At 38.1% G+C, this 16,930-nt stretch overlaps 1 protein-coding gene across 1 annotated transcript in view; it reads right to left on the bottom strand.

Moving 5' to 3' along the window:
* Positions 1–1,259: 1,259 nt before the first annotated feature.
* PKD1L2 (polycystin 1 like 2) overlaps positions 1,260–16,930 on the bottom strand; it is a 147,224-nt gene continuing 131,553 nt past the window's right edge. Inside the window, 6 exon segments of the mRNA XM_044663653.1 lie at positions 1,260–1,898; positions 3,712–3,843; positions 8,158–8,221; positions 9,856–9,906; positions 9,908–9,977; positions 11,835–11,914. Of these exon segments, the coding sequence (XP_044519588.1) occupies positions 1,801–1,898; positions 3,712–3,843; positions 8,158–8,221; positions 9,856–9,906; positions 9,908–9,977; positions 11,835–11,914 (495 nt within the window). The 3' untranslated portion in view covers positions 1,260–1,800.

Below are 16,930 nucleotides of genomic sequence, written 5' to 3'. Positions count from 1 at the left end.
CAAACCACAATTAAAGATCTTATGATGAAACAGGTTACCTACCTCCAGAGAGACACAATAGTCTCAAGAGTGCAGATGGGCCATTTTTTTTTTTGGTGGGGGGGATAGTTGATGTAGGGATTTGTTTTGCTTGACATTTGTAATAGGTTTTTTCTTGCTTTTTTAACTGAGAAGGGCAAAAGTGAAGAGAAAACAGGAAAGGGCAGTCCAAGAATTCAAGCTAAAAATAAAAATATTTTTAAATCAGCAAGACCTGCTAATTTTGAGATATGTAGTCAGGATGAGTTAAGGATGCCTAAATCTGGGTAGCTGGAAAATTGGCAGTGTTCTCATTAAAAATGGGAAGGTCACAGATGAGAATTCCAAGCATTTAATAGATGATGCAGTATTGGAGCTTGGAGAGATAGGAATTTGATATATAAGATTTGGCAATCAACTGCCTAGAGATAAATTGAACCCACAGAAGATGAGATAAAAAAAAGAAAAAAGGGTCCAGGACAGAACCCTTTGTGTATTTAACCACACAAAGCCAATGAATGTAGATGATGATCCAGCAATAAAAGATGATGAGCATTAGTTAGGTAGGAGAAAACTAATAAAATATGTCACAAAAGCTCAGAGAAGGTATTGTCAATTGTGTATGACAACTCTCCTCATGTCTATTAAAATAACAAGAAAACATGTATGAAAAAGCTCGCTCCTAGCTACCTTTTTTTGCTCTCTATTTACAGTTGGGTTACAATGTCATCAAATGGAATCCCAGGATTTGGCCAATTCCACAGAGATACTGGGCTAGAGACTGGACTTGTGATTTCATTAGCACAGGGAACTCTGAGAAAAGGAAACTCCCTCTCCACAGTTGTTAAGTGTTCTCTTCCAACAAAATTATTTTGTATCTACTTTGAAAAGATTTTGTATTTACATGTGTACACATTATTTGCCCACAGTAGAATGCAAGTTATTTTTCTTTGTATTCCCAGAGCCCAGTACAGAGATGGAAATATAGAAAGTATTCATTAAATGCTTATTGAACTAAATTGCCCCTATGCTCCTTTAGTGAAGGTAGGCAATGATAGCAATCATAAAATTATACACAAAATCAATTTCATGACTTTAAGGAAAATGCTCCAAAGCAGAAATATTCTTGGAAAATTCCTGGGACATCAAATTCTAAGATCTTAGCACACTAATATATGCAAGTTATTGTGAGAATTGCTAGATGGAACATTCATTTTAAAACAAAACAACCAGGAAAGAAGTCAGGGTTTTTTAAAAGTTTATTAAATTCCAATACCTAACCTGCTGCAAAGTTGAAGCCTCATCTGTATAAAATGGCTTCAGCCAAGCAGTTCATTCAAAAACTAAGATAGACTTGCTCTCCATTTGTCAAGAGCCACCTAACCAGTCTCAGTAAATTATTCCCATGGACAGAAAACCAAATGTATTTTGAACAAAACTTGTGGTGATGGATGGATTTGAGTGGCCATACAACATTATTGATTTAAGGCTTTTTACAGATAAGTCTAGCTTTGAAGTACATGATCTCAGAATTCACTTTTACCACACATGATGCAATGAATTCAGAACTAGACAGACACTAATTTAAAATCATTACTAAGAAGTTGTGCAAAAGGTGCAAATAGTATTTTTATCCAGTCATTTCTGAGGAGTTAATATTTTTTTTCCATGCCATGGTGTTGTTCCAGAAGTGTTAAAGTTGCTAACCTTCCATACACCACTAATTTAGGTCAAAACTATGTGGGACTGTGTTCTTATGCTAATTTACTTGGGGATTCACATTCAATCCTCAATAGATTTTATGTATCTCTCATATGCATCTTCACTCATCAGTTCATCGAGTTCTGAAGGATTGCTCAGAGTCATCTTGATCAGCCAACCTGTAATCAAGAAGTTATTTTGAAATCCAAATTATTTAAAAAACAAAAGAATTTTAGATCCAACCAGTTGGTTTATCTAACACTGAATCTACTCAGCAATTTTCTGAACATAATAAAAACAATAAATTCAAAGACCATGTTAAATTTGGTTTCACAGGATAGATTTAATATTCTCACTATTTAGTGGCAAAGGAATGAAGAGAAAATAAATGCAGAATAAATGTAAATGAGGTCTCATTAAATAACCTCCACTGTAATTTTGAATTTTTCCATGTTAGGCAATCTCCAACCTAAAACTCTTCCATTTCATGCTGAGCCCCTTACAAAGTCATCATGGCCCTTAATGTTTGTACAAAAAATTACAAAAGTACACTTTGTTCTTCCAACTTGTATGCGTTGACTCAGTGATCATGAAAGTTTGAATAAGTATGAAACACCTGAAAAATGACATAGGCATTTGTGTGAACTAATCTTTGATATCTCTTAAGTGAATAGTATCAAACACTCAGAAATAGGGGCCAATAATAAGGAAATTAATATTCTTAATACTTAGGGATCCCTGAATGCTGCATTCTGACTTATTAGATTTAAACCGTTTTCCATGTTTGATTGTATTTTATTTTTTTTAATATTTACCATTATTTTTCATCTGATTTGGCCTACTCTTGGTAATATTACAAGGATGCATGTCATATGTTTGACACTTCTGCTCTAAGTTACGCTTTGGCTCAACAGACAAGGGGAACTATAGGAAGAAAGCCATTGCCTTCCAGCGTTTCCATCTAGATTCTATAAAGCCCTGGAAATATGGTCAGACAGCTCAGTTGAAGATTTACTTCAAAATCCCTGGTGATCCTAATTTGAGATAGGGAACCAATATCCTCACTAGTCCCTTAGTCTTTCTTCTCTGAAAACTGATTATTCACCTACTACATACACTTTGAGGCTAACTCCTAGATCTAAAGCAGATGTTGCATGTGTTGTTATAAGTACCAAGTCCAATGGGGAAAAATGTTTCTCATTTACAAATAGGATCCAAGAGCTCATCCTTAAAGAGAGTCTAACACTATAGCCAGTAGGGCTAATGAATATAGCAATAAGTTTACTCTACTGAAAATATTACTGTTTTTACATGTAATGTGAGTGAATACCTTGGAAATGAATTTTATGAATGATTATATCATTAATCCTCTGAAAACTAGTAATGAAGCTCTTTAGCTGAGAAATATTAAAGAGATTATGCTGGTATTTAAAATTTAAGAGTCAAAGGACTTATATTAGAAACTACTGAAAAACAGTTGGGGGGACAGCTTGGTGGCTCAGTGGATTGATGAGAGCCAGGTCTAGGGAAAGGAGGTCCTAGGTTCAAATCTGGCCTCAGACACTTCCTAACTGTTTGTCCCTGGGCAAGTCACTTAATCCCCATTGCCTAGCCCTTACCATTCTTCTGCCTTGGAACCAATATACAGTATTGATTCTAAGACAGAAGGTAATGGTTTAAAAAAAGAAAGAAAAATGAAAAACAGTTGGGAAACTATACGTTAATCTTTAAAGGTCAGGAGTGTGAAAATTATTTTTGACATATTACCTAAACTTTCCTTCCCCATTGCCTAGCTATGCTCTTAGTATCATTAAGTACATATTTAACTGTTGAAGGAATTAGTTTAATCTTTTCCCCCATTAAGTTTATTTCAGCATTGTAACAACTCAAAAGTCATTGTCACAAAGGAGGAAACAAAGTCAAATTTTTAAAAATGAAATGCTAATTGTTATTGTTATTATTACCCTTGAGAAATTATTACCAGCACCTTACCATCTTCATAACAAGATTTGTTGACAAGTCCTGGGTCTTCTGCAAGAGCTACATTAATTTCAGTTACTTCTCCTGTTAGTGGAGAATAGAGTTCACTGGCAGCTTTCACACTTTCCAAAGCTCCAAATTCATCTAAATAAAATTTAAAAAGAGAGTATTACATGTCAGAAATGTCAGCTATAAAAACAAAAACTATGGAGAAGCAACAAATGAAACCGCTAGTTACTTATAAGTTTTAAAATTTTACTCTAATGCCATTAATCAATGCAGTTCAATTCAAAAAAGCATTTAATAAGTACCTACTATGAACGAGGCACTGTTAGATGCTAAGAATACATGGGTGATCCAAACAAATAAACAGAAAAGTGAATATAAGAAGAGTTGAGGAAGGAAAAAGAACTAATGGGACTAGGTACAATAAGGAAGAGCTCTCTGAAGGTGGCAGATGAGCTAACTCTTGAAGGAAACTAGTCTAAGTGAAAAGGAAGTGTATTTCATGAATGTCAGGGTGGGAAAAGAATGGCTAGGCTATGCAAAAACAAAGTAGTAGGAACTATAATGCTGATCTAGACTAATCTGATTGGAACCTGAGAGCTGGTAATGAGAAATAATGTGAAATCAGTCTGGAAAAATCAAGTAAGACAAACTGTGAAAGGCTTTAAATACCAAGCAAATAAATGTTCATTTTGTCTTAAAGAAAATATAGAACCAACAAAGGTCAGCTTAGCTTAAAAAAAAAATCATTTTTGTTATCCTTAGTTTTTCTTAGCACTTCGTGACTGTTAGCAGTCTTGATATCCACAGTTCTCAAAACACTATCCTTTTAGGACTAAGATTAAATTGATTCTGTATCATTTTTATTGAACTTATTTATAGTTAATTGATTTTTGTCCTGTAACTGCCTAAGTCATGGTTCTGTCTCTGAACTTAGTTCAGAAATTCAGTTAATCTGTAATGAGTTTAGAATTCCAGTTCTTTTGCTAATCACTATTCTGTTTTCTCAAGGAAATCTGCTCCACTATTTTTTTAAAACTCTTAAGAGAAATGGCAGTCACCAATCTATATATAAGAATTTCTATGGGTCATATATCAACTTCATCTTAAAATGTGGCATGTTTTATTGTATTTTTATTTATTTTAAATTATTTCCCAGTTAAGATTTTCATTAGGTATGGCCTGCCTAGTGCTGAGTGTCTTGACACCTTTGGTACAGAGAATATAAGATCTCATTGAGCTTACTGTCTCTTTAAAAAAAAAACCAACTGATTCTGCAGAACAAACTTAGCTTCTTCATCAAGCTGTCTTTTTTTACACATTTCAAAATTATACACAATTGTCTGAATAATGCAACAAATACCTTTGTTCTTTAACCCTAGCAAGGCATGAACAGGGAGGCATGTTTTGCCAAAGGTGTTTGTCAAACTCAAGGAGGGTATCCAACATAATCCAGATGAACTAAAAGTTCCTATTTACAAATTATATTTTGTTGATTATATCAAACTCCAAAACAAGGAAACACTTTCTAAATAAGATGCAAAAGTTCATTTGTTTGGCTTAACTATCCATACAGGAAAGACCAAGTGATGAAGAATGCTCCTTATAAGCTATGATATATAACTGAATTGACAATTCATAGAGCTGGTTGATGAGTATCTCCAACATCATGGATTAGCCCTGAATTGGAAAGGAAGAAGACAGGCTGAAATGCCTTTGAAAAACTGCATAGTACTTTTAATGACCCAAATCTTCCTGGAACAAAAATCCATATTTTTCATATCAATATTTTCCAACTGATACTATGGTTGTTAGTCATAAAATATCAGTCTTCAAAGAACTAAAGCAATGGATTATCCAAAAGGTTATGAAGAAGTACATGGTAACTCTAGGTAGGCTGCAATATCTTACAAAAAATTATACAAGAGAAGTGATGGAAAAGGGTATCAGGGAGTTATATAACTGGAAAAGGAAGTAGGCTGATCATATGGCAAAATCAAAGCAAAAAATTTTATGGAAAATCTACAATCTTTCCTGGTAATAATGTGACATCAGAACATCTAGAATAAGGACCCCTTCCTCCTCTTCTAAGCAGGTTCAGAAGAGAGCCCATGTGGAGAATTTATAAGATAACATGGACAAAAGCTGCACAACCTGAGATGGTTACAATCTGTATATACTGAAAAGATCACAAACTCACTGAAATATAGAAAACAGGCTCAGGATGGAGAAGTAAATTACCTATCATCACAAAGCCAGTGTGGGGAGTATTAAGAGACATCGCTTTTACTAATAAGCAAGAATCCCTCTGTAACCCTGCCCTTCTCAGATGTCATCTGGGGAGCAGTTCACTTCAAAAGTATTCAGAAGAAGACAACAAGCACAGTAAATAATGGAAGTCCATTTTTTATAAGGATTGATCAAAGCACTGGGTAGCCCTGAGTAAAGAAGACTTTAAGAGGAACATGACAGATATAATCGAGTATTTAAAGCAGAAGCATCAGACTTGTTCTACTTGGTTCCAGAAGGAAGAAGTAGGAGCAATGGGTATAAGTTGCAAAAAAGCACATTTAAGCCTAATGTCAGGAAAAACTTTTGTAACAATTAGAAACGTTCCAAACTGGAATGGCTAACTTCAAAGATGGTACATTCCCTCTCCCTGGAGGTCTTTGAGCAGAGGATAAATGTCTATTTGTTGGTATGCTATTGTGGAAATTTCTTTTGGATATTAGTTAAACTAGATGTTTGTGGAGGCTCCTTATAATTCTCATGAAGTAATAGAACTAATATTTGAAACCAGGGTCTCTCCTGACTCAGATTTCAATGTTTCCATTATGCTAGGCTGATTTACAAGTCTTGTCTTTGTATCCCCAGGTTTAGTAGTGCTTGATAGAAAATAGGCCTGAATTTAATTGAATCAACAATACTCATCTAATTAGATTCAGTGATAGACATTAATAACATGTCTACATGGATACTCTTCCTCTAGGAAAAGGGAGAAAAGAAGAACTAAATGACATATTTCCCCACACCATTCTTCCATGTTTTTTACCCCATTTATCAGATATAGCCATCTTGGCTCATTCTACATTCTGAAGCATTACTTTTTACTATTGCTACAACTATCTCTGTCCAAAAGGCCAAACATTACACTGCTTGTGTATGGAAATATCTCTTTCCCTCATTATTTTGGCTAAAACAAGGTTAAGCTTTTTCAAGAGAAATTTTACTAAGGAACCATAGGAAAAACAAAGGGAATGCAAAGGAAAAAGTTTAAGGATAAACGTTTTTTCATTTTAATATAATTACTATCTTGCCACAGATTCCTTGGCTGTCAGTCTTGGTCCCTTTTGGAATCTGCCTCTAAGTGTTATCGCTTCATCTCTCCCTAGTTCAGAATTGTGGTTCAGAAATCCTGGGTTTTGGCTGTAGGACAACTTCAGTTTTTAATTCCCTTGAAGAACAGTAAGTAATAAGTGGCACTGGAAAAGATCAAGTTTTTCCTAAGAAGCCATCCGCTCTATCTACTCCATTAAGTTTTTTTTAATGATTAATTACTCCAGTTCCCCAGGGAAGTGATATACCAGAACAAGTCCTATAAAGTGATATATAAACAAGATAAGTTTACAAAAATTTTTAATCATTTCATCAGTAGGTAGAGAATTCCTGGTATAGAAACCTCTTTAAAAAAAACACACTTACCTTCTGTCTTAAAATTGATACTAAATATCAGTTCCAAGGCAGAAGAGAGGAAAGGCAACTGGAATTGAGTGACTTCCTCAAGGTCACCACACAGCTAGGAAGGGTCCAAGGCCATATTTAAACTCAGGATTTTGTCTCCTGGCCTGGTGCTCTATCCATGAGCCACTCAGATACCTCAAAACCTCTTTTTAAAGGCCCAAATCTACAGAGCAATAGTCTTGGGTTTCTGGGACACTGAGAGATTAAGTAATTTTCTCATGGTTAAAATGCTAGTTATATGTCACAGGTAGAACTTGAATTCTGGTCTTCTTAATTCCAAGGCCCACACCTTGCTTTCTTACCTCCTCTACGTATAGAATTCCTGCAATTTTGTCCACTGAGATATTTTTTTATCAAGGGAAGAGGACTGTTATTGCCTCATACCATATTAGATTCAAAGCAAATTTTTTCAGTCACAAGTTAAATGTAGAGAAGGGCAGAAATACTGAGCGCACATCCTGAACTAGATTAAAATGTAACTGGGAAACATCTAACAAAATAAAAATACAATAAAATATAGATATAACATTTTAAAACTAAGTCAATATGAGGCCTACAGGGATTCTTAGTGGCCTGTATATATTTAAGTTTGACACCGCTAGAGAAGGGCATCAAAGTTAATGTTATGTCTGGATCCAATTAGTAATGTATTTTCGGTATTTCATGAAAAAGATCTCTACATTTTTTCTTTAGAGACAAAAAGACACTCACCTTGTTTGTTCAATTTTGTTCCAACTTCTGGAAGACTACAGTAAACTACATCTCCCAGTGCTTCCTAAGGGGAAAGGGGTAAAACTTCAAATCAGATATAAAGACTGTCAGTTTCATGAAACCAACTGCGTCAGCCAAATTGAACAACTTGTCCTTTCCCAAACATGATTTGTGCCTCTGCTTGTACCACTCTATCCCCCTGGAATGTTTAACTACATCGCTTCCCCACAACATTTCTACCTGCTGAAATCTTAGACTTGAGGGAGATGCACTGAGTGTGCTGAATCTGAAATCATACTGTGTGACCAGAGGCAAGTCACTTAACCAATCACTATCAACAGACACATTAAGCATCTGCTATATGTTAGGCATTATGCTGAGGATAGAAAGACAAAAATGAAACCATATTTGTCCTCAGTAACTTTCGTTCTTTTGGGGGAAAGAGCATGCACATATACAGAATAAATATTCTAAAATGTAATTGGAGGGAGAAGGAGACATTAGCATCTAGGCAGACAAAGAAAGACCTCATGGAGATAGTGATGCTTGAGCTTAACTCTGAAGGAAACCCAAGGGTTCTATCAGGTATAATTGAGGATGGAGTACATCCCAGACATGAGTAACAGCTAATTTAAAGGCTTATGGATAAGAAGAGTCTATGTTACATAAGAAAAACAGCAATTAGTTTGGCTAGGCTGAAAAATTCGAGAAGGAGAACAGCATAATAAAGCTAGGAAAAAACATGTCAGAGTGTGAAAGATTATAAATACCGAATAGAAGAATTTGTACCTGACCTCAGGGGTGAGAGGAAGCCAATGGGAGTTTACTGAGCAGGAAATCTGAGATTTGTGTTTAGGATTATCACTTAACCCAGTGATAAGCAAACTTTTTAAAGAGGGGGCCAAAGGAAAGGAAATGCTCATTTGCCAGTCTATTTCTAAGGCAACTTTTTCCAAGTTTCATTGTATTTTATCCTACTCATTGTATACATCAGATTAGGAATACTGTCCCGCTACCAGATAGAACATTTCAGGGGGGGACACATCTGGTCCACCCAAGTACTTGCCCATCACTGACTTAGCCAACTATGTGGAAAATGAATTGGAAAAGGGTGAACCTTGAGGCAGGACACCAATTAGGAGCTTTATAATAATCTAGATGAGCAGTGATGAGGGACTCAATTAGGGTTGTGACCATTTAAGCAGAGACAATGGGACTGATGCAAGATTGAGTTCAAAATGACAAGATTTGGCAACTGATATATAGGTGAAGAAGAATGATGAGTTGTGGCTACAAACCTGGGTGACCAAAAATGATGATGATGGTGACCTCAACTGAAAAAAGGAAAACTCAAAAGAAGAGTTCATTTTGGATGAAAGATAGTTATATTTTGGACATGCTGAGTTTGAGATGCCTACGAGGTATCTAGGTTCAAAATGACCTCTCCAAACCTCAGTTTCCTGAGCTGAAAAATGGGGTTAATATCTGTATGTAAAAACATTTTGAAAACTTTATAAAGTATTAGATACAAATCTCAGTTGTTATAGTCATCCTTCAAGGACTATATCAAAATGCCACCTCTTCCATGAAGCCTTTATCACTCTAATTGGAAATTGTATTCTTTTATTTGAATTCCTAGATTATATCCCCAACTAGACTATAAACCTCTTGAGGGAAGAGTGTCTCATATTTATTTACCAAGAGTGGCATGCAAAAAACCCATCTAAAATTTTTTCTGAACTTGGTCGTCAGAGAGATTTGGGTTAGAATCCTGCTTCAGTAGCTGTGTGACATTGACAACCTCTGCTTCAGATCCTTTTCTGTAAAAAAAGGAATACTTCTTACCATATAATGGTTTGTGAAGATTAAGAGAGATAATAATGGAAAATATTTTATAAACTCTAAAGCACTATATAAATTGTTAACTATTTTATTAGTTGTTTTTACTGCTATTAATGATGAATGTCAAAGAATCAACAACTCTCCTTTGCATTATTTTTCCTCTCATTTCCTCTAAAGCAGTAGTCTCAGACTCAGATTGAAATGGATATATTTCAGGGCTGAGTCTATCACTTCTGTACTAAAACTACAATGGATGGAAACAGGGACTGAATCTGTGATTTCAGTGGTAAAGGAGAAGAAATTCCTTTTACTACCAACGCAGACCAGTAACTTCTTTGCAACTTACAGTTTGAGAGTTGCCTAAAATACTGAAAGATGATATAATATGCTCAGTGTCACACTCACAGTATTTATCTGAAGCAGAATTTGAACTCTTGGTTCCAAAGTCAGTTCTCTACCCACCAGCCACAGATCTAATGGGAGTTCATTTCTGCAGCAGTCAAGAAGGCACAGTAAATGTTTTTGAGAAAAATACTTTAAGGTAACATATGAAAACAACTACTTGTTCATAAGAGAGAAAACAAAACTAACAGTTCCTCAGATAGAAAGCTCAGCGGTAATATCACAAATTCAGAGCTGAACAGAAATTTAGTCCAGTTCCCTCCTTTTAGACAGAAGGAAACTAAGGTTTAGAGCTATTAAATGACTTGCTCAAGGTCACATACCTAAGTGGCAAACCAAAGTCCTCTGATTCCAAATCAGCACCTTTTTCTCGAAGCACCAAAATAACCTCTCAAATACACTAATGACATTTTCTTTGGCTTAGATTTTTAAAACTCTTACAAATACTAACATTAGGATAGAGTTGCCACAATAAACTGAAATCTATATAAGGTTTTGTTAACTCCTGGACAATATAATATTATTCAGTAATTTTGGACAATTTTAAAAATGTTAAATAACATTTATTTTCAATGGTTCTTTTCATTGGTTAAATTTCCTTTTTTATACGTCTTACTACTAGACTGTAAGATCCTTGAAGGTACAGGGCCAGTCTTATTTTCTTTGTATCAAGGACTAACAGACTACTTAATGTATAAATAAACCCTCAAAATATATAGTATATCCTATTTAAATAAGGCTTTGTTTTCACTCATTAAATATAAAATCTGAATTCAATCTTGAACATTATTACAATTTTGAAAATGATAAAAAGACTGATGCCACACTACTCCAAAAGCAAGAAAATTCATGGTCAAAAGAAACTCCATCTACAGTTTCTGTAGGAAAGAAACAGCCAATAGGCTAGGTTAGGACAAAACTGAGGTAGTAAAATAGGAAAAGGTAGTTAGGTTCACTGTGGAGGCCAAGGTGGGGATGCTCTAACCTGACATCTCTCAGCCTCCTCAGTTTGACTATATTAAGTCCTTGGGATAAATTTGCCCTGATGGCTAAGCTATATAACCTATTCTTTTGAGTCTAAACTGTTACGGTTTCAACTGCCAGTAACCAAGAAGCCACTGTAAAAAAAGAAATCAGTGCTACAAATTACTTTTTATAAGAAAGGATCTGGGGTCATCATTTTAAGCAGAGATAACCCAGGGAAGACATGAGACCAAAACCAAATTAAATTGCTTTTAACTTCAATTTCGATTAAATGTTCTGTGGGCAAGTAGCCTTCAACAGGGAGGAAAAAAGATTCCCAGCCCTAATCTTAAGAGTACAAAATGACAATCTTAAAAGCAAATTCCAAGAGTGAATCACTATATCCTAGAGAGAGAATAAGGATAGTTACAGAATTATAAAAGTCCCTACAAATATAGATAAAACAATACCTGTGCAAAATTGCTGATTCCCACCGTTCCAATACCATTTTCAGTTGATATCCATTCATGTTTGTCTGTAAATTTTCGAACTATAACAGAAGATCAATATTTCAGAAAAATTAAGGTACCATGTCTTAAACACATGTTAAAAATATAAATTAACAAGCCAGTTTTAGCTTTGGACTCCAATATTTTCAGAAAGTTAAGAAACCTAAATTCCAGCTCTACTATTAACTAGCTCCAAGGCTGGGAGGTGGGGAGGGGGTTAACTACCTCCCTTGTGTGCTAGGCAATTGCTTTACTATAGGGGGTTGATCTCTAAGGTCAATTGTAACTCTAAATCCCATGACCTCTGTCCCTTCTTCCAGCTCTAAAATTTTACAGGAATTCTATTAAGAAATGTGGCCATTTCCAGAAAGGCACATGCCTAAAGCATTGTTCCTTAAAATGGAGGTCTGAGAAAGTGTTCTAAATCTCTAATAATTAGATAAATGCAAATCAAAACAACTCTGAGGTATCACCTCACACCTAGCAAATTGGCTAAAATGAAAGAAGGGGAGAGTAAAGAATGTTGGAGGGGATGTGGCAAAATTGGGACATTGATGCATTGCTGGTGGAGTTGTGAAATGATCCGGCCATTTTGGCTGGCAATTTGGAACTATGCCCAAACGGCTATAAAAGAATGCCTGCCCTTTGATCCAGCCATACCATTGCTGGGTTTGTACCCCAAACAGATCATAGATAAACAGACTTGTACGAAAATATTTATAGCTGCGCTTTTTGTAGTGGCAAAAAACTGGAAAATGAGGGGATGTCCTTCAATTGGGGAATGGCTGAACAAACTGTGGTATATGCGGGTGATGGAATACTATTGTGCTAAAAGGAATAATAAACTGGAGGAATTCCATGCAAATTGGAGAGACCTCCAGGAAGTGATGCAGAGCAAAAGGAGCAGAGCCAGAAGAACATTGTACACAGAGACTGATATACTATGGTAAAATCAAATGTAATGGGCTCCTGTACCAGCAGCACTGCAATGACACAAGACAGCTCTGAGGTATTTATGGTAAAGATGCTACCCACATTCAGAGGAAGGACTGCAGGAGAGGAAACATAATAAGATAAACAATTGCTTGAATGCATGGGCTGAGGCGGACATGAATGGGAAATAGACCCTGAACAAGGACACATGTTACAACCAGTGGAAATGTGCGTTGGCCATGGGTGGGGGGAGAGCACGCGCGCGCGCGTGTGTGTGTGTGTGTGTGTGTGTGTGTGTGTGTGTGTGTGTGTGTGTGTGAGAGAGAGAGAGAGAGAGAGAGAGAGAGAGAGAGAAGGGAAAAGTAGGGGTATAAAGTATGTAAACAGATTAAAAACGAATATTAATAAATGTCTAATAAAAAAAAATGGAGGCCTGAATCTGGTGTTAAGAGGACTTGGGTCGGATTTCCAGCCTTGCTATTACTACCTGTAGGACCTGAAGCAAACTACTGTGCAGCTGTAGTCAAAGATCTGTAAAAGGAAGTGACTAGTCAAATACCTCCCAAGGTTCTTTCAGTCAGCTGTTAATGATTATTAATGAAATGTGATAGCAACTTGCCAAGTCTACAATAATCACACACAGGATCTGGGACTCTAGGAATACAAAACTGCACGGCCAACCACTTTTTATTGCAAAAGATAAAAAAACCAGATCGGTCAAAGAGAAAAACATGGCCTGGCATGAGAGGTTTTGGGCCTGGCCAGTCTCAGTCCTCTCCTCTCCCCCTCAGTCGTCAGCAATTTACATAGATCATAGATAGCACTTCAGCTGGATTGTCCCCGAATTCAGCAATTAAGACAATAAACAAATAGAACACACAACTTTCATACTTAAAAGAATAAATCAAAATAAGTGATAGGAAAAGGATGGTAATCGCCCTTTTCAGAAAAGGCTTGTAAGGTCTTACAAGATTCAGAGACCTTTCCAAGTAATAGGTGCTTTTCAGACCACGATTTACAGGGAGGTGCGGGGGTGGGGGTCTGAAGCGAAACAAAACCTCCAGGTGCCTTTCCCCCAACAACAGCTCCCAAGCAGAGGGGCGGGCACACTCTGGGTGACCCAGGAACACGCGTTTCTGCACAGAGCTAGAATTATAACCCAGGGACGAAAAGGGGCTGGAAGACTATCTGGTCTAATGCCCTCAATGGACAGAGGAGGAAAGAGATAACAAGGAAGCCGTTCCCCTCAAGCCAGCCCAGGCCGAACCCTGCGGGAGGTCCTGCTCGGCCCCAGACTCAGGCCCGCGTTGCCCCACCCCCACCCCACCCTCGCCCAGCCAGAGGTTCACTCACCGGCGGGTCGCTGGGCGCTGGTGCAAAGGCCCCGGGCGGCGGCGGCGGCAGCGGGTAAGGGAGGGGAGCCTGGGCCAGGGCGGGCCAGGAGGCGCGCGGGGGCACCTGGGAACGAGACAAGTGGCCGGGGGATCTCAGCTGCGGCCGCCGCCCACAGGGACGAAGCAGCTACTCGAACGCTCCTGAGGGCTCGCAGCGCCATCTTCTCCCGGGGCGGAGCAGCCCAGGGACCGAACGGCCAAAACCAGAGGCTGGAAGGGGAGGAGGGTCTGGGGGGCGGAGTCTAACCAGCCTGAGACCCGAGGCTGGGGGCGGAAAGAGGGGGCGTGTAGCCCCCGGAAAAAAGCAGCTCCGGCCCACGGGGCGGGATCTGCCGAGAGCCCGGACCACGTGGCCCAGGATGAGACTTCCCTCCCTTACCCCCAGAGGTGAGGGCGGGGACACAGTCCCACCCAGAAGGGCGAGGTCTTCCAAGGGGGCGTGACCTGTGGTACTGACTAGAGACCTTGAAAGGTTTGGTGCTTCTCAGATTCTTGTAGTGTTTATTGGGAAGGGAATCCGGGACCCCAAACCTCAGGACATCACTAAGACTGCGTCCAGGCCGTGGCAGCCCCGAACAGCGAGGTAGCTCTGGTTAATGCTTGAGCAAAGAAAGGGCAGGCACACCTCCAAGAAAGTTGGGACTCAACAGTGTAGCTATGCTACTTTGGACAAATCCGTGCTCCTCTCTGAGCCTTAGTCTCCCTGGCCTGTAAAATAAGGGAGTTCCAACTAAGTGATCTAACGTTTCTCTCAATACTGACACTAATATAAAGAATCTAAGAACGGGAAGAAATTGATGAGCTGTTACTGCAGGAAGGGCCATGATAAAACTCTCCAGGCAGGCAGTCTTTGGACACCTGCTTCAGCTGTCCTGAAGTCATCTTATCCTTCAGAGTTCAGCTCAGCCAACATCTCCTTTATGGAGATTTTCCTGATCCCTGCCAGATGCTGAAATCTTTTTTACAAAAATTATCTTGTGTCAACTGTGTATTATTGTCTCCCTTGATAGAATATACACTCATTGCGGGCAAAAACTGTTAAATTTTTATCTGGTATTTCATAAAAGCATATCAATTGATTGATTTAAGCTGCCAGCTTTGACAGAGAAACCCTGTAAGTAATCCTTCACATATTAACCATATATGTGGTTCAGATCTTCTGTTTAGTATACAGAGAAAAGAGCTGGCTAGCTCCCCTGGGAACAAAAGGAACAAGATTGCCTGGGAAGAGATGGTTACACCAATTCAACCACAGATGTGATTTTGTCCACTGAATGTGCATCAGTGACTTATTCAATGCAACATTATAAATTTTGCTCTGGCCAGCAATCCATTGAGGATACATGCTGTGTGAATGTCACTGATGTACTAGTTGTGGTGATGTCTTTGTGAGTCAGTGATTCCATATATACAGGTAAGAAGGCTGGTTTCATTTTTTGGACTTTGTATCCTAACATGTTGCCTGACCAGGAGCAGATATTGCATCAGGCAAGGAGTTAGTAATAAACTGACAAAAAAGGGAAAATGATAAATGGAGGTACTGCAAGAAAACAAGCACATTTTTAATTATCATTAATGAGTCCTTGATAATTCTTATGAATTCTGCTAGAGTGAATTTAAAGGATTAAAAGAAGAATATAACCTCAGAGGGGTAATAGTTCAGAGGGAGGGAATTGTCTGGGGAACAGGGACTACTAGATAAAGAGGTTATAGGCAGAAGCACTATGGCATGGTTCAGTGACTGTTGAGGGGACTGTTTCAACTTAAAGCTGAGTTAGTGGACTTGGAGGTCAAGAATAATTAGCCTATGGGGAAAACCTAGATTCTATACATATACTGTATAAGCCAGAATTAATCTGTTGTCAGGGTAGTATAAATTGACTGTGTATGGGCAACCAAGTTCCTTGTATAGAGATTAGACCTCAGATTTTATCCCATATTTGTGCCTTTGCCTTCTAAGTGGCTAATAGTAATATTGATGCTTGTCTCAAAGACCTGACCCAGGAGAAGCACTGGGCAGAAGAAAAAAAATGGAAGGTATTTAGGCTGAGAACAGGACAACAAAATGGACCAAATTTAATAAAATGAAATTTAACAGAGATAAAGGTAAAATCCTACTTTAGGTTTAAAATAAATCAACTTTATGAATACAAGAAACAGGCAAATGTTTAAGGAAGGAGTCAGACAAAGCATCATGAAAAAGGTGGTATTTGAGCTGTTTTTTTTTAACATTTATTAATATTCATTTTTAACATGGTTACATGATTCATGCTCCACCTTTCCCCTTCAACCCCCGCCCCCGCACCCCCACCCACCCTTGGCCGATGCGCATTTCCACTAGTTTTGTCATGTGTCCTTGAACAAGACCAATTTCCAAGTTGTTGGTAGTTGCATTGGTGTGGTAATTTCGAGTCTACACCCTCAGTCATGTCCACCCCGACCCATGCGTTCAAGCAGTTGTTTTTCTTATATGTTTCCTCTCCTGCAGTCCTTCCTCTCAATGTGGGTAGCTTTCTTTACCATAAATCCCTCAGAATGGTCCTGGGTCATTGTATTGCTGCTGGAACAGAGGTCCATTACATTCAATTTTACCACAGTATATCAGTCTCTGTGTATAGAGTTCTTCTGGCTCTGTTCCTTTCGCTCTGCATCAGTTCCCGGAGGTCTCTCCAGTTCGCCTGGAACTTCTCCAGTTTATTATTCCTTTTAGCACAATAGTATTCCATCACC

Source organism: Gracilinanus agilis, chromosome 2 (genome assembly GCF_016433145.1).
Source record: "Gracilinanus agilis isolate LMUSP501 chromosome 2, AgileGrace, whole genome shotgun sequence".
NCBI classification, from domain to species: Eukaryota; Metazoa; Chordata; class Mammalia; order Didelphimorphia; family Didelphidae; genus Gracilinanus; species Gracilinanus agilis.
Note: the sequence above shows the minus strand (reverse complement) of the source record. Positions and strands in the feature narration are given on the sequence as shown.